This window comes from Branchiostoma lanceolatum, chromosome 3, assembly GCF_035083965.1.
Source record: "Branchiostoma lanceolatum isolate klBraLanc5 chromosome 3, klBraLanc5.hap2, whole genome shotgun sequence".
Taxonomy (NCBI): Eukaryota; Metazoa; Chordata; class Leptocardii; order Amphioxiformes; family Branchiostomatidae; genus Branchiostoma; species Branchiostoma lanceolatum.
The window spans coordinates 31,719,136-31,741,154 of record NC_089724.1 but is presented as its reverse complement, the minus strand read 5'-3'; the positions used below and the strand labels follow the sequence as shown (position 1 = coordinate 31,741,154).

At 41.6% G+C, this 22,019-nt stretch overlaps 2 protein-coding genes and 1 long non-coding RNA gene across 7 annotated transcripts in view; 1 reads left to right on the top strand and 2 right to left on the bottom strand.

The window, feature by feature from the left end:
* The window catches only part of LOC136431428 (armadillo repeat-containing protein 3-like), an 84,314-nt gene extending 66,132 nt beyond the window's left edge, over positions 1-18,182 (top strand). For 3 of the 4 annotated variants that reach the window (XM_066422801.1, XM_066422799.1, XM_066422802.1), the window contains 5 exons: positions 11,583-11,661; positions 12,830-12,957; positions 13,742-13,904; positions 14,101-14,193; positions 16,612-18,182. In XM_066422801.1, coding sequence (XP_066278898.1) covers positions 11,583-11,661; positions 12,830-12,957; positions 13,742-13,904; positions 14,101-14,193; positions 16,612-16,722 — 574 coding nt within the window. In that variant the 3' untranslated portion in view covers positions 16,723-18,182. The remainder of the gene's footprint in view (positions 1-11,582; positions 11,662-12,829; positions 12,958-13,741; positions 13,905-14,100; positions 14,194-16,611) is intronic. The other variant, XM_066422800.1, reaches the window with a different exon arrangement.
* On the bottom strand, positions 3,898-7,032 carry LOC136431430 (uncharacterized). The gene is made up of 3 exons (XR_010755059.1): positions 6,580-7,032; positions 6,201-6,367; positions 3,898-5,894 (listed from the first exon to the last, which is right to left on the bottom strand). It is a non-coding gene; the product is annotated as an uncharacterized lncRNA (long non-coding RNA).
* The window catches only part of LOC136431429 (sperm microtubule associated protein 2-like), a 37,349-nt gene continuing 33,242 nt past the window's right edge, over positions 17,913-22,019 (bottom strand). For both annotated transcript variants that reach the window (XM_066422803.1, XM_066422804.1), the window contains exon 8: positions 17,913-20,843. In XM_066422803.1, the coding sequence (XP_066278900.1) occupies positions 20,553-20,843 (291 nt within the window). In that variant the 3' untranslated portion in view covers positions 17,913-20,552. The remainder of the gene's footprint in view (positions 20,844-22,019) is intronic.

Sequence of the window (22,019 nt, the reverse complement as noted above, 5' to 3'; positions counted from 1 at the left end):
TATGTACTCCTGCACTCATTAGCATACGCCCTTATTTACATACCTCCTCTGATTGGTTATAAGTCAAAATTGGGTTAATTAATCACCCGTCTGAGGCGCGCAGGGACAGGTGTAGCGCTGCGAATAGTAGAATATTCGCAACGCCACACCCATCCCCCGCGCCCCAGACAGGTGATGGAAAGATAGGGAGTGTGGAAAAAGTTCCATCCCTTGACCTGCTCCCTCCGTCCTTGCTCTAACGAGCTCTCATTTCCCCCTTCTTCTCCCTTTCCCAATCCTTACCCAAACCTACCCCCTTCTCCCAAACCTAACCCTCCTCCGAGGTGGAACATTTTCATCAATGACCCATACTTTTCCAACCTTCTTGCCCTTTTACTACACAATGTAATTTTACCACCCTCCAACCTTCCTCCCGCGTGTTACCTTCACACCTTCTCCTCTAACTCCTCACATAGCGTCACGAGACCTTATGATTTATTCAAATCTTTGTACAGCTGTGGATTAGACTAGCGCTGTCTGACAAGCTGCTGTCATGCTACCCGCTGGGCTATTAGCCTTCAACATCCTAGCAAAACTTCCTTCATGTAGTGAGGAACCTTCAGAAAAACCTTCATGGCTTCAACATCACTCCCAACATCAAAACCCCACTCTCCCCAACAGCATTTAGTCTATCCGATTGCAGTAAACTACAAGCAGATGTAGTAGTATCTGCTTCTGGAAGGACAGGTGGGTAATGGAGCTCAACTCATCCAAGTGTGAGGTCATGACTATTCCATCGTCTAAAACACCAACACTTACACATATAGCCCCTGCAACCAAGTTCATCAAAGGCCAATACTTTCCCAACCTTCTTCCCCTTTTTGATACACCACGTAATTTGTACTACTCTCCAACCTTACTCCAGCGTGTTATTTTCCTCACACAGCGTCACGAAGCCTTGTAACCTTGTGATTTATTCCACGCTTTGTACAGCTGGATTAGACTAGCGCTGTCTGACACGCCTCCCTCCGTTCTATCAATCAGTGTTGCTGTCATGTTACCCGCTTGGCTATTAGCCTTCAACACCCTAGCCAACTTCATGTAATGAAGAACCTTCGGCTCAGAGAAATCCTTCAAGGTTTTAACATCACTCCCAACATCGAAACCCCTCTCCCCGCCCGCAGTTGGTCTAACCCTAAGACCGTGTACACTAAGAGACCAAATCTGATGTCATCTACAGACTTAATTGTGAAGATCCACCATGCGGCGATCTATACATTGGGAAAGTCAGTCAAGGATAGGTACACGCATTACAAGGTTACAAGAAGTGGCTACTCATCTGCCATCAACCGTCGTACCCAACGACACCAAGGATATTCCCTCTGACTTGAGACCACGGTGGTATAAATGCGGCGTCAGAGAGGCCATCGATATATACTAGGGTATCTACAACCCCACCTTAAACCGGAAGGGAGGACTCCGTGTAGACCTTTCCAGTACTTGGGACCCTGCTTTCCAACACAAAAATAACACTTGCACAGGCGTTGTCTTACCACAGGAACTATCTCAACACGATTCACCTTTGGGTGACCACTAGTATTGATTCGTTCTACCGGTTTCTGAACGCTGAGGAAAAGTGATGGATGCAACTCGAAACGTCCGGAAGTAAATCTCCATATCCTAACCAGATGTAGATCTTGAAAAGTCCTTATGTCTTGTTTACCTTGATGCCTAAAGTTCAAGTAGTGTTCTGCACGGTTGGCTCCGCCAAACCCGGCCACCAGGCGGCCATTATATCTTACGTGGATGAGCCGGCTTGTGCCTAAAGGCAAAGCGCACCTCGTTCTATGCCCCGACTCTACTTCATAGAGGTCTGTCCCCTTTAGATGTACCCTCGATGTAGCCGCTGCTGCCGCGACAAAAATCAACTTTCCGTGCTCATGACTTTGCTCTAAAACGATTAGCCTTAAACACCCTTTAACAGAGACAGAACCCATTTCTTACGAATGTCCCGATACATCTCCAGACAACTACTTAGTACCGTATTTCTTCTAATGAAGTGCGCACTTTTTTGAAATTTCAACATTCAAGATGAGACTTCAGGTCACAGCTAAAGTCGGGGTGCGCACTTTATTTAGGTTTTCTCTCTGAATCCAAACACAGTGGGTGTAACAGGTCCGTCTTACCCTTCGTGTGATTAGACCTCACCTACCTGAATACCTCATGATCTCATTAAGATTTGTGTGATCTAGATCATCAAATTTATCCCCCAACAAACATGATCACTTGAAGAATAAAACAAAAACGCACTATCTCTTGCCAAATGTGAATGTGACGGTGCTACGGCCCATTTCTTTTGGATGCGCACGAGGAACTGCCTACAAGACCAAAGAAGACACACAGTACACAGCATTGCCGTACAAACATGTACGGGACACACTCTTTTTACTGTCTTTTAGGTGGTCGGTCTTAACTTCCCTATCTCCGCAGCTATGGTCCCTGCTACCACGAGGGCACACGCAAATCTGAAGGTTGTGCCAGACGTAGAGAAGGACACGCATTCACATAAACTATTGTTTGCCCTTTACTGTCTCTCCAGACTAGGAACCTTAACACCGGTTGTGGGGAGGCAAATATTCAAATCTTAAGCTTTCGGAAGCGACTCCAGAGATGCTTCAAATTCCAATACATATGTATACTACCCATATATATATATATATATATATTTTTTTTTTTCAGAGGTTTGTAACACTGACCTCTGATTTGTGTACCTAGTAACAGATTGTTCTATTTGCCTACTAATAGTGCCCGAACCCTCTTATCGACATTCATTGGCCCAGGAGGCAATCTCTGAACAAGTACTTTCTTTTATAACCACACATTTGGCAAACGTTAAAAACTTCACCATTCGGGTGTCCACGAACTACAGCCCTACTGCATACTAGTAATCCTGGCCGAACCTACAGAAAAGTAACTAACATGGCTCCAAATACGCTGTTGAATCCCATTGGTCCTCCTAATTCTGGGACATCATACACTATCCACTAGATCGTTACACACCAGCTACCCCCTTTCACCACCAGATAGCCATGCCCACCAGTCCCAATATCCTCCAGCAGGTGAGATAACATTCACCAACTTAAAGGGTGTTTCAGTCCTTTGCGCCTTAACCAGGTGCATACCAAGGCTTCCACATTAGGTCCCGAGACCTTACCGGGGAAGTCTGAGGCCCCACCAACGAGTGTTGGCAATGTCTTAAGTGTTTAAAACCTATCCAATACCAAATGTAACTAGCGAATTTCTCTCCAAATGACGAAATGGGAGGGTGGTACAGATAAAATAGCAAACACCACACCCCATTACATGGAAACCCAGTCATGTCCCAGATTGCTGGCGAATCACTACATGGCTGTATTGTCGCATTTATCAGTTTCCACTCTTCAACCTACTTATGAATATCACCTGTCATACACTCTCAAAATTTTTAGCATGCTGGTAATGCCCTGACAACTTTCCTCAAGACCTCTCTGAAGGCGGGTGCATGAAGGGTTGGTGTTGTCCCAAGGCTGACTCGATGTACACAAGAATTGTTCTCCCACTTATTACGAGCCACTGACTCTGGGCCAAAGTGGATATCAAGTTCCCACTTTGCCAAATTACTCCTTTGACTAGTTAGCGCGAGAGAACTAGAAAGAACCCCAAAACAAAATACCTTTTACAACTATAAAAATTCTGTTTCTTGCTTGTTACTTTGTCAGCCCTGGGAAACACCAACCCACAAAGGTGGGGATAAGGGAACAGGAAAGCCCCTGGTGTCTGCCATGGCGCTAAAACCGAAACACAACGTCAAACTATAGCTACTAAAAGTCTCTCCTAATGTACTGAAAAACACACCTTATCAAAAAATGCCAAAGATGCAGTAGACACCAAACTTTATTGCTAGTCCAGTCCGTTATCAAATCACATCCACTCAGCGATTAAAGACTACACAAACATGTTCACCCACATCTCAATGGACACACAGGTAGCAAGATTTCTTCCTTACATGTACTTCCGTCTGAACAATATTTTCCAAACCGTTCAACGCATGGCGAGTAAACAAATTTATTCAAAACTTCCTTTGTATGCCACTACTTGGAAGTTTTCTGAAGGGATCTTTCCTATTGTTTTTCATGTTTTACTGACTTCCACACCAAACCAAGCCATTTACTGCACAAATGTTACCCACTTCCAACTGTACACTGTCACTATATAATCTAGATAGTCAACACAGTTTTGAAAATTGTAACACGATCTCTGACAAATACAGTTCCTGCACTTCACCCAACAATTGCACTTCATTTTTCTTTTCCTCATGCAAGGTTGTGAGCCTAGCTTCTTCACGAAGATAAATTATTCATCATATAGCACATCAGATACCAATATACCCTATCAATTTTGAATAGGGTAAAATTTTCAAAATTTTATCCAGTTGCTTGAGTAAATATCTTTGGCGTATCTTACTACCTGGATGTCTAACTTTCATCAACGTACCCTATTAAATCACAGTAGATGCAAAACGTTCTCAGTCCTTCACATTTTTCTCTCCCAATCTCTATTTCATCTCCTCCTTACTGGGCCCTGATCAATCAAGAGCCTGTTTCTTCTACAACCACAGCACCTCTCGTAGGCGGTTGAGACTCGTAAAGGTGCCATTCGTAGTAGTACTACTGAAGCTGGTAGGAGTGCCCTTGCTGAGGTGCATCAAACGGGCTATCAAAACAATATACATTGCTTCTAACTTCCCCAAAGGAAAGACCTTACTCCTCACTGATCCGTCTGGAAACCATCCACTGTTGCCTGCGAGGATCTCACCATCTGGAAGGGTTCCCACCCAAAGAACACATAGGGTCCTATTAATAAATAGGCTAGTTTACACTACACAGGTCTCAGCCACACAGGCTTGCATCACTCAGGTCTTTAGCCACACAGACTAACCGCCACACATATCTTCAACCACACAGGCTTCCATCACTCAGGTCCTCAGCCACATAGGCTTACTTCACTCAAGTCCTCGGCCACACAGGCTTACACCACTCAAGTCCTCGGCCACACAGGCTTACACCACTCAGGTCCTCGGCCACACAGGGCGTACATCACTCGGGTCCTCAGCCACACAGGCTTACATCCCTCAAGTCCTCGGCCACACAGGCTTACACCACTCAGGTCCTCAGCCACACAGGCCTACATCACTTGGGTCCTCAGCCACACAGGCTTACATCACTCGGGGCCTCAGCCACACAGGCCTACACCACTGGAGTCCACAGCCACACAGGCTTACAACACTCAGGTCCTCAGCCACACAGGCTTACATCACTCTGGTCCTCAGCCACACAGGCCTACACCACTGGAGTCCACAGCCACACAGGCTTACAACACTCAGGTCCTCAGCCACACAGGCCTACATCACTCGACGTCCTCAGCCACACAGGCCTACACCACTTTGAGTCCACAGCCACACGGGCTTACAACACTCAGGTCCTCAGCCACACAGGCTTACATCACTCTGGTCCTCAGCCACACAGGCCTACACCACTGGAGTCCACAGCCACACAGGCTTACAACACTCAGGTCCTCAGCCACACAGGCCTACATCACTCGACGTCCTCAGCCACACAGGCCTACACCACTTTGAGTCCACAGCCACACGGGCTTACAACACTCAGGTCCTCAGCCACACAGGCCTACATCACTTGGGTCCTCAGCCACACAGGCCTACACCACTTTGAGTCCACAGCCACACAGGCTTGTACAACACTCAGGTCCTCAGCCACACAGGCCTACATCACTCGGGTCCTCAGCCACACAGGCCTACAACACTGGAGTCCACAGCCACACAGGCTTACATCACTCAGGTCCTCAGCCACACAGGCTATCTGAGTATGGGCAACACAAAATTAACACGGCATACTGTCACAAGAGACCCCCAAACTTACAAACAGCTGAAGATGACAAAAATTCTTTGTCCCCGATTACTAGTGCTGCCTAAATGACACAACAAATCCCCCACCAAAAATCGACCATAATTCACAAATCATGCAACACATTGTCTTCATAAGAAATGCCAACCGTTTACCAAAATAAAGCGGGAAAAGTACAGATAGAATTGCACCTTACCACCAAATACACCATTAAAATCTTCTTCAATACTCCGTCCGGAAAAATTCCTTGGCTTTTAATACCTCTTGTGGCGGTAGCGGGGGGAGGGGGGCGGCGTTCTACTCCAGTTGGTGACAAGCTTGTTCCAGAGCTTGCTGGTTCTGACGAGGTGCCACCGCATGCTCACTTTAAAATAGCTGCCGTGCAGTTTGTGGCTGTTGTGGGGCTGGGGTGGCTGTTGCTAAGGTACCTAATTGTACAACAGGAAGACGTTAATGCATCTCAACATTCTTAGCGCTGCAAACGAATGTGGGTATCACAAAAATTAGCCACCTCCGAACGAGGTGAGAACACGCCGCCATTTTACATGACACAAAACAAAACACCCGGAAAACCATCCCTCAACGAACCGTCCTACCTTTCCCAAAAACACATCCCGCCACAAAATATAAACGACACTACCTGTTACCCGTTTTGGAGCTACCGTAAGTTGAATCTCCTGGCTGTTGTGGGGCCGCCGACGAACTCCTGCCTGCCCCCAGTGCCGAACCTGTGGGGCCACCATCGGCAGCTCCTGCGGTGCCTGAATCCTCGGGACGGCGGGCGCTACTAAGGCTGCGGAAACTAAGCTAGCCGACGGCTGAAGAGCTGCCCCCACGGCGCTTGGTACGGTGCCGAGGGGATGAGGAACCCGCGTCATTTCTCCTAGAACCGCCAGCGACCTCCACCAAAGGCAAACTGCACGTAATCTATGCTAAAATCTCCCCCTTTATGTACTCCTGCACTCATTAGCATACGCCCTTATTTACATACCTCCTCTGATTGGTTATAAGTCAAAATTGGGTTAATTAATCACCCGTCTGTGGCGCGCGGGGACAGGTGTAGCGCTGCGAATAGCTGGAACCTGTATCATACAGATTACGCTCAGCAAAACATAACCTTCTTGGCAAAGGTAACAAGTTGCATACAGTATGCAACTTGTTACCTTCGCCAAGAAGGTTATGTTTTGCCGAGCATGTGTGTCTGTGCGTCTGTGTATGAACACGATAGCTGGAGAATACCTGGGTGGTTTGTCTTGATATTTGCTATGTCGGTAGGTCTGTATGAAATCTCGAAATGTTTTAGTTTTGGGCCCCCTAATTTGCATGATTAATGAGAAAAGTTTATAAATCCGCCATATTGCATGATAAGACCCCTAAAACCTGTCAGTTGACAAACTGGGCCAGATATTCCCCGGATGGCAGGGCCTGTCCCCAGGGACCCTACAGCTAGTGGTCAAAACAGAAAGGGCTAGCTAGAAACTGTATACAACATGAATAAAAAGACTCTTTTTACACAACTAAGAGATTTATTCCACCGACGTCGGTGACCATCTGTCACCTTCTTCAAGGCAATTCTGACTGGTTCACATAGCAATGCAGCACAGGTGTTGCTGCTTATACATAATGAGATGTATTATCTCCTGAAAAGCCCCTGAGTTGTAGTATTTTTGGGCGTGGTGAAGTTTGTTCGCCATCAAAGCCTTTTTTTGTATTAGTCCGCGGCAACGGTGATGCAGTTTTTTTGCCTGATGACCCAAATAGCAGCGTTTTAAATGCATTTTCACCGAATTTGCGTCATCGGAGATTGCGAAAATGTTATCACATGACCATTTTTATTTCTTTTAATTCTCAGAGACACCGTTTACTTAGCTTTCTCAGCATATATGCCGTGACCCCAGGAAAACTTGTTAATTCCAAGCAGGTTCGATCAAAAAAGTGGAAAAAAATGATAATTTTCGGGTCCAAAATTTACATTTTACTATCATTTCTACCCAAAATAAAGGGACAACGGATGATACCGATAAATACATCGGAAAGCAGCAGAAAACTGCTTTTCACCGATTTGATTACATTTTCCGTTCTACTTTTCTTGGCGGAATTATAGCCCGTCGGCCTGAGGGTGTCAGCCTACATTCGAAATCGTAAAAAAAATACGGTCCGAGACCTTCTTTGTTAAGATACTGTCATACTTAAGACAACCTTATGCTATTTGGGTGGGGAATATGATCAGCTGGTATAATTTATGCAAATGATGACCTTATTTGCATGATAAATGAGAAACATACATAAAAGTTTAAAACAGTCGAAAAGGTTAAAATCATTTGGCAAAGGTACGAGGTCGAGGAACTCTAGTCAAGTGTCTCTGAAAGGTAAAATACTGTGTAGTCTATCAGAGACCTGACTCATTCTGTGACAAAGGCTGTAAGTCAACTTAGTTTAGAATAATATGTAATACTACTAATTATATTCCCCTTCAGTAGGGAGGGAGAATATACTGTTTTTGCTTGCCTATTCTTCTTCTCCTTTCTTCTTCTGTCAAAAACCAAGTAGATGTGGGGTGGTAGCTCTACTAATGCTATTGCAGAAAGTTATATGTACCTTTATGGTACATGGTACGGATGTTACATTTGAGATGTAGGTACCTTTAGGAAAGGTGAATACACCTGGTCATAAATTATGCTAATGTGGACCTCACTTGCATAATTCATGCAGAAACTTGTATTTCCCTTATCGTAAAAGCTATGGATATCATATTTGAGATGTAACGGGGGGTGTCCATAGTCCGGTAAGGTCCATAGTCCGGTAAGGTTTTAAAAATCGTTGTTGCGGAGATATGCATGGGTAGCTGCATATGATAAGTACACCTAGTTATGGACTAAACCTTCATGTAAATCACCACGAAGTTGGAGTATGTGTTGAAGTTGGTAAGCCCCAACAGATAAAGATTTCAAAAATTGCACAAGTTTGACGCCTTCCGTGCGGGTTGACAAGCGAACGCATCGAGAACATGCCCTTCGAAACTCTTTAATTGTTCATCGTAGAAGACAACATGTAAAAAGTTACCACCACATATAGGAAGGACATTCATTAGACTTCCTCTTAAAACAAACCTATATACCATCTTTGCCTTTAAAGTTGGATAATCGGAGTTAAAATGACGCCCCAGTGTTCGTCCTGTTGCTCCATCATCTTTACCAATGACGTATGACGGCAGCCAAAAGAGGTGCCTAACACAATTAAATTAGTCAACCCGCCGGCAGAGCGCCGACCATTCCAGAAAATTGAACCCTACCGACTGAAAAAATCCCATAGATATTGCTGCTATCAATGACAAGGTTGAAAAGACCATCAATGAAGCCGAAAGCGTAAAGGCATACGATCGCAGGCAACGTAAACAGTGTCCCGCCATTTTGTTTTCGGCGGCAGGTTGATCTCATCGTGACAAGGGAAATTTCTATCTCACCGTATTTGAACAATTACTGTAATACAAAATATGGCACATATTTGCAATAAAAAATGATATTGCAAGGCTTTAGTGTAATTCTATTTACATGAGATGCTTAAACATCCACGGTAATGACCTGCTTGTCACCTTACCGGAGTTTGGACCCCCTTTTTGTGTTAGAACGTTCCACTAGAATGCAAACCCCAAAACTGCCGTGACTTTTGTGCGTAATAAAACAAAGTGCGGAACGCTACTGTTTAAATGAAAACTATGTATGTGTAGCTTTAATCACAGTTATATGCCTGTTACAAGATCTAAGCTTGTTTTTGGTGGGTTCAGGGCAAAGTGTACGATGATAAAAGACATGCGCATTCACTTAGAACAGTTACCGGACTATGGACACCCCCCGTTAGGTACCTTTAGGAAAGGTAAACACACCAGGCTATAAATTATGCTATAGGCCCTTATTTGCATAATTTATGCAGAAACTTGTATTTCCCTTACCGTAAAAGCTATGGATGTCATATTTGAGATGTAGTTACCTTTTGGAAAGGTGCATACACCTGGACATTAAATATGCTACTGAGGACCTTCTTTGCATAATTTATGCAGAAACCTGTATTTCCCTTTCGGTACATGCTACGGATGTCATACTTCACATGTAGGTACCTTTAGGAAAGTTAAATACACCTGGACATAACTTATGCTAATGAGGACCTCCTTTGCATAATTCATGCAGAAACTTCATAATTCCTTAGGCTTATAGTAAATGCTAAAGATGTCATATTTGAGGTGTAGCTAATTGGAGGGGAATATCCAGCATTTTCTCGAAAATCTTGCCTTTCTAGTTATGTTGAGCCCAACATACTGTTGGGCGCAACATACTGTGTTCGTAATGTTTCTTTCTCCTGTCAAATCTTGTAATCGACTCAGCTCGGTCGTCCCTGGACCAACTGAGCTGAAATTTGGTATACAGGTAGAGTGGGTAAATACCCTGGGAGCTTTTTTTTCCTTTTTTCGATATTGACCTTGAAAGTGATTTTATTGAGGTTTTTCTGACCAAAACGTACATTTTGGCCTCCTGTGCTCTGGAAATACATCCAAATGACCTGAAATTTACTATGGGGGTACATTGAACAAATATTCAAAGAATCCCATTCACACTTTTGGCATGCAACACATCAAAATACGATTTTAGAGGGTATTTTGGGGAGAACATCGGCTATTTTCCTCATATGGGGTCACTGACCTTTAGGTCACATCTTTATTCATCTGGCCAGGTGGACTAATTCGGTCAGCCAAGGAGAGAGCGCATTGTAATACGGATTTATCAAGCTCAACCTGATTGGTTGAAATAGTCAATTTAATTAGGGGCACTACTAGTACTCTGACAGGTGCAGACAGGCACAACTTCACTACTCCCTGGCTCCCATCCTTGTGTTGTTATTGTTGTGTCCTACTGAAGTTAAGTGCAATTGAGAAGGTTCAAAACTTTTCTGGTGGTATTTTTTGACACACACAGTGTTTTTCTTATTTTAACACTGCATGGAAAGAAAGATATCCACAAGTTTGCAAGCTTGGACACTATGGTGAAACCTGACATTTCCTCGCTATGTACACGAATTTTCTACCCCTGTGTCACCAAGATTGGACACCATTGCGCACAAGAGTGAACACAAAGTGTCCAAAGTTTCCCACCTTAGGAAACATCCCGTGTTGGGACGTTGACAATAACATAACAATAACAATAGAGAGTTGTGCTTATCAAAAAGGTCCAGTTTTTTTGGTGAAGGTGGGTTTTAATGGTCCAGTATGAATATGGGTGCCTGGAAGAGCCCATCCATGCATAGGGTTTCAAATTGGGAGAGATCCATTTCTGACTGGTCTTCAATTCAATTATTCATTCAAATACCAACATTGCAGACACACAACAAACGTTAGTCTCTATGCCACAGTCGCTTTTTGCATGGGGAGGGAAATGGGCGAGATTTGTTGCATTTGCTCCCGCAAATGTTGCCTTTCTAGTTGATTTTGTTTTCTCTTTAAAGCAAGAAGTCTCATTACTAGTATAGTTTTTCATTGAGTTTGCATTTGATGTTGGTAAAACCACTTGTCATAATGTGGAAAAGCTATAAAAGCCATAGGTTGTATGATAGAAAATAAAATCTCTATCTAAAGACATTTTGTTCTTCTCGCAGAGGAAAAAGTAAGGCATCCAAAGAGAAGGAAGAAAAACAGAAGGAAGAGGAGATGCAGCTTCTGCAGCTTATTTTACAGGTATAACTTATTCAGCTTTATTGTTATGACAGGGTGCATGTTGTCCCTTTATAGTGCATGTAGCTGGGGTCTTGGTCAGGCCTTGGAAAAAATATATTGCATGTACGGTTACTCAACTGACAACTTGATGACCCTAGCCTTTTTTTGTCAACTGCTGGAAAGAGACATAAGATTTTCGATCTGATCTGACATCTGAATGATTGAATTCAAAACAGAATTCCAAGTAGTCTCAACAAGATTGGCAATGGAAAAACAGACATTGCCATGGCGACAGTTGTTGTTGTGGGTGATGTGTTAATGTAATATGTCTATGGCACTGTAAATTGGTGTTGCTCATACTGGATATCCAAAGAAGATGTCTATGGTAGCATGTATTGTTCTGTTGTGGTATGTGTGTTCGTGTGAGTGTGTCTGTCTGTCAGGAATTTCCAACACTAGCAACAGGTTGGAATGTAACTTCCTGCCGTGGACTTTGCCCCAAAGGGTTGGAATGTAACCTCCTGCTTTGGACTTTGACCCCAGCTGCCTGGTTGACCTACTTTGACAACATACCAGTGTAGTACCCCAGGGGGCCTAGATGACCTACATACCAATGGAATACCAAAAGGGGCATGGATGACCCACATTACAATATTCCAAGACCTGAGGTCATGGGGGCGAACATCCAAACATACCAGAGACTACAACTGCCCGTGGACAAATTCCTATGCAATTTCTAGAATTCTTGCAAACTGCACACAATACTATACCATTAGGCTCGCCCCTGAGGTGTCACCAAAAATCTTCTTGTATTTCACTTTTTTCATTTGATTTTGTTTCAATTTTTTCATAACAGCAATCAAAAAGACAACATTTATTTTCCTAGGCCTCACTGGGAGACCCTTGTTCAATCCTCGGAAGGGTACGTATCTTGGTTGCAGCTGCACCCGTCCTTTGGTAGGGACGTAAAATGGGGGTCCCATGCTCAAGGAGGGGCATGTTAAAGGAACCTAAGGCTAATGCAACCCCTCCCTGTAAAAATATACTGCTAATGAAACAGCAAGGAAACTTGCTGCCTCATGTGCCATTAGGCATTACAAGAGTCTGAACGAAGCCAAAAGGTGTATATCTCTAAACCTCAACATTTGTTATGGTCCCCATTGTTCACGCAATGTTCATTCTTAACCAGCAGCAAGAGGGTGAGGGTGGATCGTACCACCCCCCAATGGACCACGCCCTGTATGAGTATATTGGTGAAGTTTCCAGCAAAATCAGGCCCATGCCTACCACAAGGGAGCAGGTTGTGGCACTCGCAAGGTGAGTTCTTTGTGGCAGTACTTAAACTTCCTTTCATAAGGACAAGAAAACAAATTTCAAGAAAAAAAGCATATAAATCATATTTGTATGTATGTCCCGAAACAATCATGTTATCTGTAGAATTGTGTGCAAAAGATATCGAAATACTTAAAACTTCCAATGGATATTTCAGGGCATCACTGCCACATCATCAGTGGCACATTCTTTGTCAAAAAGCAGCTGTAATGCTCAAGGCCTGCAAAGCTATGTACATTTTTCAAATGTATCATTTGCCAAGTTATTGAAAATATTCAACTCTCATGTCAAACCTGTCCTTTTATACATTATGTTATTATTGTAATCTACGATGTTATTAAGTTCTTAACAACTTAGTGAGAGCTAAAAGCAAGAAAGATGTTAAAAACTGTAACGTTCTATAGCTTTGGAGGTAAAAGTTGGTGCAGAAATGGCTCTAAGTAGTCTACAACAATAAACTTGACAGCTGTCACCATGGTTACTGGAGGTGTAGCAGAATCGAACCCTGTGGTGTTTGATAACATTATTCAGCAAGTCCAGGCAGGACAGAGCTGGAGGGGCTGGTTACAATACAGTTTACATTGGACATGTATATGAATTTGTTTGAGTAAGAATAAACAGAGCAGTTAGTTTGTTAAGCTAGACTGATCATGAACTTCAAGGTAAACATGCTTGCAAATATTGCCTTTCTAGTTTGGTTTTAGCTATAGTCTTGAACCTCAATACCTTGTTGTATACAAGTGTTGTTTATGCCTTGCCATCCTTGCAGGTTTGTAGCCCACAAGATGGGAGGACCTGTTGAACGAGGCAAGCTTTCAACCTTCAGCTACGAACTACCCATCAGTCAAATGAAATATGAGCTGAAGTCCAACATTTTACCAATTGGACGGATCAAGACTGGCATTCACTATCACCGGGCCTTGCTCTTCAAGGTACACTCACACTTGCATCAAAACCTTGGTCAAATATTGCTTTCTATTTGTTGAACTATTTGCCACATAAATGTATGATGAATGTGATACATGTATTTTGTGACTTAATAACACACTTCTTCAGGCCTCGTCTTGATGAACCAGCATAATACTGGGTTATATTGTATATATTGTAGTTCTTTTTTTTTCTGGACAGGCACTTGCTGACCGGATCGCAGTCCCTTGTTCCCTTGTACGTGGGGAATATAACAGAGCATGGAATGAAGTGGTGCTGACCGTTGATGACACCGTAAGTTCTGTGCATGTAGTAAAAACTGTTCGTGTATTCTGTCTTCATTCAGAAATAAAGTCAAAGTCTTTTTTTTTTTTTTTTTGATGTCCCTGTAGCTCAACTGGTACCAGCCTCACAGTTGAGCTCTTGGTTCCAATTAGTTGGTAACTGGGACCCTGGTTCAATCCTGGGAAGGGCATCTCAGCTGGGGCTGCACCCGTCTTCCAAAAGGGACGTGAAATGGGGGTCCCTCTTGGGCGCAGACCAGGCTTTTTTGGTCATCTTTGGAACCCTGTAACTCCTAAACTATTTATCGCATGACCACCAAATTTACAGAGAATGGTGTATAAGTGAAGTATGTGTAATATGACTTTGGTGTCATAATGACAAAATGTGATGTAATAATGACATCATTCCCATGACTTTATTGGCTGGAACCGTATAAATGGTGACTAAACAGAATATTAATGTCTGCTAAGACTTTTGTTGTCAATAGCAACAGCAATGACGGCAAAATGACGTCATAAGATGACATCATAATATATGTTACCTATCTGCCATCTTAGGTCCGCCATCTTGAATTTTCAAATTTTAGAAAATACAATTTTTCAGCAAATAATCCCAAAACACAATGAAACATAATGGAAATAGACTAAAAACGCTTATTTGAATATTTTTTGTATTAAAAGATATCAGGTAATGACAATTTTGAAAGGAAAATTGACTGTTTATCCCTAAGCCATCTTGGATTTTGACCTATGACATCATCAAATTAACATAAATAATCCACATCAAATCATAAAAGCTATATGAAATTACATATGATGTACATGTAGTTAATGTAAGAAAATGTGTGCGGTTTAGCAAGGAAACCTGTAAACTTCACTGTTATAACCGATATTAGTGAATTTTGTAAAATATGCCTGTCAGAAACCTGTTACCATGGCAACACGAAAAATGATAAACTTATACAATTACTATGAAATTGTTGCTAACTAAATTTTAGGAAAAGTCACCAAGTTTGGCGGCGCAAGCATAAGCCGTTCTGGAGTTATGCGACTTAAAAGTTGGCACGGGCCTCAAAAGCCCCAGCCCCGGTCTGAATAGGGTTAAGGTCTCGGTTCGGAGTTTTTTTTACAATTCGGGGCCGACCTGACTCGTTCCCAGAAAAGCAATAGCGCTTTTCCAAACATCCTTTTTCGGCCGATTCAATGTTTCCGATGGATAGGGTGTCTTCGAACAACAGACGAATTTGATATTTTCTGTGGAAACGTCATTTTTAGTGAAAACCGTCACTAAAAGCAATTTTCATCCCCAAAACTGCTATTTTTAGGGCATTCTTCCAAGGCCGCTGGAAGGAAAATAAGAGTTTTCCTTGGATAATGACTGATATGGGAATAAAGGTCATCATTCTGTCTGTGCAATTAGGAAAAATGAAAAAAATTCTGAGGATACATTTTCCGCAATCCCCGATGGTACGAAACCACGCAAAACGCACATAGAACGCACGATTCGGGTAATCAGGCGACAAAGCCGCGTTACCGTCATCGCGCACTAATACCAGGAAGTACCCGCGGACGACCAAAACTCGGAAACCGTAAAACGCTACGAAGATTGGGCTTTTCAGGAAATATAAAAGATAACGCACTGCTTTAGCGATAGCCGAAAAATCGGGAGCCAAAACTACCGAGAACCTAGGATTTGCGTCTTATTTTAGGATCTATTTGGCCATTGTGTCAAAACAATTCCAAACCGGAACCTTAAAGAGAAAGGGCTAGCAACCCCTCCCTGTAAAAATATACCCTGCTACTAAAACAGCAAGGAAATTTGCTGCCCTACATTTATGTGCCACAGTACAAAGGGTATGAGCGAATGAACAAACTTTCAAAAAGTTCTTAGGAGTGAAGTCTTCTTCTGTTATCTTTCAATGTACTGTATTTCATTTTGTGGTTTTATGCCTAGAGTGGATCAAGGACATTATATAGGATATGTCCTTGAGTGGATATACTGTTACCGTAGGAGTGTTAGTCTAGGTCCATATAGATACTAAGCATTAGGTAACATGTGAACTGCACTGCCTCCTTGTTGTTACATCTAACCTGTGTTACAACACACCACTTGTTTTAGAACATTCTAGTTTACAAAGAAAACAGAAAGTCACCATAGATTTTTATAATAATTGATATAACATTTGATATTGTTTCTTCTAAATTTTATGCTGTCAAAACAAGTTGTAACTTAATAAAGTTTATTTACAAATTTCTTGCCTGAAGGCTAATTGCAAGTACATGGTAGACAGGGGACATACATGTACATGTGACAATGGACAGTGATTGTTGTTGTGCTATATATATATTATATATATATATATTAGATAAGTTGGGTTTGTTGTATTTGTTGTATGATGTTACTGACAGGCTGCCAATTCTATTTCAGGCCAATGGTGCAAAGTATCCCCCAAAGTTATTTATAGTGGACTTGATGCACATCCCAGGGAGACTCATGGAGGGAGACTCCTCTGAAGCTGTCCAGTACAAGAAATTATAGATCAGCCATGTTGTTAGGTCACACCAAATCTAAATTAGCTTGGTTGTTGAAGTTGGATACAGTCAAAATTGCCCAATAGAACACTCAGGGGACCGATAAAATTGGGTCCATGTGGTCATTATAGACTGGATTCTGAATGCTTATGTCAATGGGGAAAATTATTCAAGGGACCACCCAAAAGTAGCCAGATGGTCCTTATGTAGAGGTGGTCACTTGTACAGGTTTGACTCTGTTGGTACAAGATATAAAAACTTCATGACACAGAAGTTAGTAATATATGTAAGGGGGGGGGGTGGGTCAAATGTACAAAGAGTTCTGTCAGGGATGATGAATTTGATAGAATTGAAAGTACACCATGTACGAAGAAAAATCTCAATGGGTTACTAAGATTTTTTTTGCATCATGAAAAAACAACAAGAGGTATAGTAACTGTAAATTTCAAAGCACACAAATTTCACTGCAAGTTGAAAATCAAGCTTGCGGTATCTTTGAGTTTGTTGTTGAATCAGTGCCAGTGCCTGTTTATGGGTGTTATGAGTTACTTTGCTTGACCTCAAACTTAGAAAAACATGAGTATTTCAAGATTAACAGTTATTGTAGCATTTCATCAAATTACATGTACCTTCATGTTGAAAAGGGTCAGTTGTATGACTTGTCTCAGGTGCCATTGTCAGAGCATTGTCAATAGCCATTATTGGCATCTGGGAAATTGTAGCAAACTTGTACACTCTTGTTTTTTGTGTGATTTAATGTACAGAATCATAATTGGGTTGCACATAATAAGGCCTCACCAATTTCATTTCTTGGTTAACGGATTTTTGTTTTTAATATTAGCACAAGGACATTATTAAAACTGGGGTGAAAACTTGCACCTGACCATCTTCACTCTCTGAAACTGAGTGCACCAAAGTACAAACTTAACTCTGAGATACTGTTTTCATGTTGATTTTCCAATCTAGCATTTTTTTTCAAAAATTCCGTTAACCAAGAAATGAAATTGGTGTGGCCTAATGAAAGTATGTTTGCTAAGTTGGTTTATTTTTTTGCAAATACATATCATATCAAAATGCTGGAATGTTCAATGGCTGGCAATCTGCTGAAAGAGACAAAAATTGAACTGCATAATAAACATTATAATGGAACAAAAAACAATAAACCAGATATTGAGTGTGAGAAATTGAACAGGCTCATTATGATATTAATGCTTTATTTCACAACTCAACAAAATCTAATGTCTTTCATAAACCTACCAGACATACAGTACAATACTGTACAATTTTCTTCAGCAGCCATTCAGTGTTACATTATTAAGTTGAAAAAATTCAAGATGAATATTCTGCTGCAGCAAACATCAAAAACAATACATAGTCTTTGTGTCCTGGATGTAACATGTTTCTCATGTTGACATGGTGAGCAATTATCACATTGAATTCAATAAAACGGTAAAGGGTTGACTGACAGGAATTGGTACAAAATGTTTTTTTTTTATAATTCATTTTACCACTCTCTAACATTTTCTGTGGCATTTTCAATTGTTTTTCTCAATCCTCCTGTCCACTGACAATTCTCCCATCTCTATCATGTTGCTATGTACTATTACATCAGATCACCAACAACCCATACTATATATGTGCAGGATCTATTTCTACTTTCTTTTGTGATTTAAAAGGCACATTATTATCAGACTTATATGTTGGGTGAAGAATAATCTCAACTAGTCTTATTGCCTTGACACGGTATTGCGCTAACAAAACTGTAAACAGGCAGCCTTATTTACCGGTTAACAGTCACCCTAATGAATACAATACTGTTGTTTGCTACTTTACATTCCTTGAAATTCTGCCAAATTTGTTATTGAGAATTACATGACTGTTACAATATTCAACCATGTCATAGAAAAGTTTCCAACTTCACACCAGTGAAGTGATTTTTGTATCATTAAGCAGCCATTTCTGCAATCAAAATCATCAGTTATTTCGGTTTTAACAGCTGATTTAGGATCAATTTCATACACCAAAATATAGCAGCATTGGGTCAACTGGAAAATATTATTAAGCATACAAGTGGCATGCTCCTCTTTCAAGTATATCTCTTTCATAGAGATGCTGAAGTGGGTATCTCATTGGACTGCACCAAATTGCAAAAGGCATTCGCAAAGTAGCGCCAATTGGTGCCAATCATTTGTCACATCAACTCGTAGATTTTTTTGAATTTAACAAAAATTAGTAAATCACCCAATGGCGCAAAGCAGCAAATCATTGCAAATCTGTTTTTGTTTTTTTCATTCAGCGGCAACACTGAGATTTCCAAGAAAGGTATCTTTTATATAATGAGCCAAACTAAGAATATGACATTCTGGGTGTGTCCGTTTTGTTTGTAGAGGTCACTTATTACCTTCGACGAGAAGGTTATGTTTTGTACAGCGTTCGTATGTGTGTGTGTTAGTGTGTCTGTAAACAGTATAACTCGAGAATGCCTGGATGGATTGTCTTCATACTTGGTATGTGGGTAGGTCTTCTTAAGACCTCGAAGTGATTAGATTTTGGGCCCACTAGTGGCTTGCTATGGTACTGCAGCGGAACTTCCAGGTTTGATTTCTTGTGCTCTGGACATGCTATGGTCATGTTTTTGATTTGGTAGATAGCTCTTTGGAGGGAAAGTATGGGGAGGGAGCAGTTGAACAGACTTCCATCAGATTATATACAAAACAAGGAACAAAAACAGGCTTCAAAGTACACTTAACAGTATTTCAATGTCCAAAAACTTCCATCCACTGGACAGCTAAACATGTCTAGTTGCCGTTTTTGGAAAAAGCCGGGGTTCGACTCCTGCATTCTAACGCACTAGACGTGTTTGAACGTAAACAAACCCTGATCTTACCCCCTGCAGCTGGGAATCGCTGGTCTAGTAGGGGAAATTCCCCTCCCAAATGATGCAATTCTACACCACAACAAAGGTCAAAGGCCACAATTTCTTTCTGGATTTGAAAATTAAACACATGTCTGGTCCCCCTGCCTGAAAACTGGCCAAAATTGACCAAAGATTTCACCAGGAGAAAATTCTCAAAAATAATAACAAGAAAAAAAACGTGGACATGCAAACTGGGCTTTGTGCGCAGGTCCATTAACCGGTCCCTCTCCGTATGTTGTGTAGGTTTGGGTCCCCTAGCGGCTTTTTTTAAACTACAGGAGCCGATTTTGTTTCAAACTTTGAAAGGGAATAACTCAAGAAGGGGTTGATGGATCGCCATGATATTTGGTATGTAGAAAGCTTAAGTGATGATTGACAAGATCATAAACTAGTTATGCAAATCAGTAGCTAGTTTGCATAATTAATGGTAATTCTCTGCAGTCCAATACAGGACTCTCAAACCTGTGACCTAGGTACTGAGAAAGAGAAGAATATCGATAGATATCAATTATGCAAATGAATATTATAAAAAATACTATATCTTCATAATGGTAGATGATGGAGATTTCCTTCTGCAGTGGACATTATCAGACATAAATCATGCAAATGAGGGCCTCGTTTACACAGCTTATGAGGAAATGCTACAAATTGTCTTTGCTTAGATATTAGACTTTCATACTTTGAACAACTTGTGTTATTTGTTTAGAGAAGATGATCAACTAACACATGCAAATGACATCTTATCCTTATATGCATAATAAATGGGAAGACTCGAAAAGGCTAAGATCCGTCGGCAAAGGTCTGAGGTCGTGGAACTCTAGTTTTCCCATGTCAGTGTAACCACAAGGAAAAAAGTTGCCAAAACATTTTGGCGCAATTAGGCGCAGTCTGGTGAGATACCTGCTTGACTTACAAAATGTCTACCGTAGAAGGGGCTGTGCTAGCTCTTCGACCCTCTGTGAGCATCGTGCTTTCTTGGCAGTTTCCTTCACCAGAAAAGCATCAGGGTCAAATTGCACATGGTCCATGGTGGCCCTGATGATTGGGATGGACAGTTGGCCGAGGCGTTCCGTGGGTTGGTTGCGTCGCGCTGATCGAGAGACTGGCCATGCAACTTCTCTGTTGTTAACAAATCCGTCAGCCAAACCCTTCGGCTTCGAGAGTTCCAAGAGCCTTTGGGTTGCTGATGCGGTTCGTGCCTTTCCATTCACCTAGGAAATATTCAACAAGATGAAATAGTCCTGTCTGATTATATTTTACAACTTTTAACTACATGTACTAGCTAAGGGAACATCTGAAACATGAAAAATGCAGATTACAGTCACCGTGTTTGATGCTTTAGTTTTAGCATGATGCTTTTAAATCTGTTCTGTGAAAAGTCTTTCATTATCTCCATGAAAAATGGTGATATAATTTATTCCTAATTTGCATAATTAATGCAAAAGTGCCATAATTCATCTAATTGTTAGATGAAGGTTTGTCAACATTGCGACATGTGTAAGTTGGTTAAATGTGTTCATGACCAAGCACATATTATGTAAATGTGTAAGCCATTTGCATAAACAGAATACATGTACATGTAGTTCATGGAGATATGAGGTCCCGGAACTCTTGTTCAAATTGAGTCAGTTTGTTTGTTCATTCAGACCCTTGTAGTGCCTTAAGTGGCACATACCTGACAATGGGCAGCAAGTTTCCTTGCTGTTTCAGTAGCAGGGTATAATTTCACATGGAGAGGTTGCTTTAACCCTTTGAACATGAGAACCCCATTTTACGTCCCTTCCAAAAAATCGGTGCACCCCCAACCAAGATGCCCTTCCCACGATTGAGCCAATGTCTCCCAGTTACCAACTAATTGGAACCAGGAGCTCAACTTGTGAAGTTGAGCTACAGAGACATCACTCAAATTGAGTCTCAGTACAGATTATATAATGTGTACTAGGGATGGGTACCGGTACACGGTACCTGAGTGTACAAAACCGGTATTTCTTGCTGGACTGGTCCGAAAAAAACGATCTGGAAAAAATCGGTGGACTGGTTGTTGGACCGATTAGAAAATGAACACCAATAATGGTTGCACTGAATAGAGTATTATTGCGGTCCACAGAAAGTGCGAAATGGAACGAAATGGAACGAACTAAAACAACATATGTAACATAATGAAATGAAATACCAGTAGATAGCGAAATATAAGGAACGTTGTAACATTCACAGTATTCACATCTCAATGCAAGCACACCCTTGTCTCATTTATCCTACATGTACTTTAAGTATTTTCATACAACTTACTAGTTGTTCTTACACCCAAAAATTAGTTTTTTTGTCCGTGAGAAAAAAGCAAAAATGTGGCATTTTTCTAGTAAGAAAATCTATTTAGGCAACTAAAA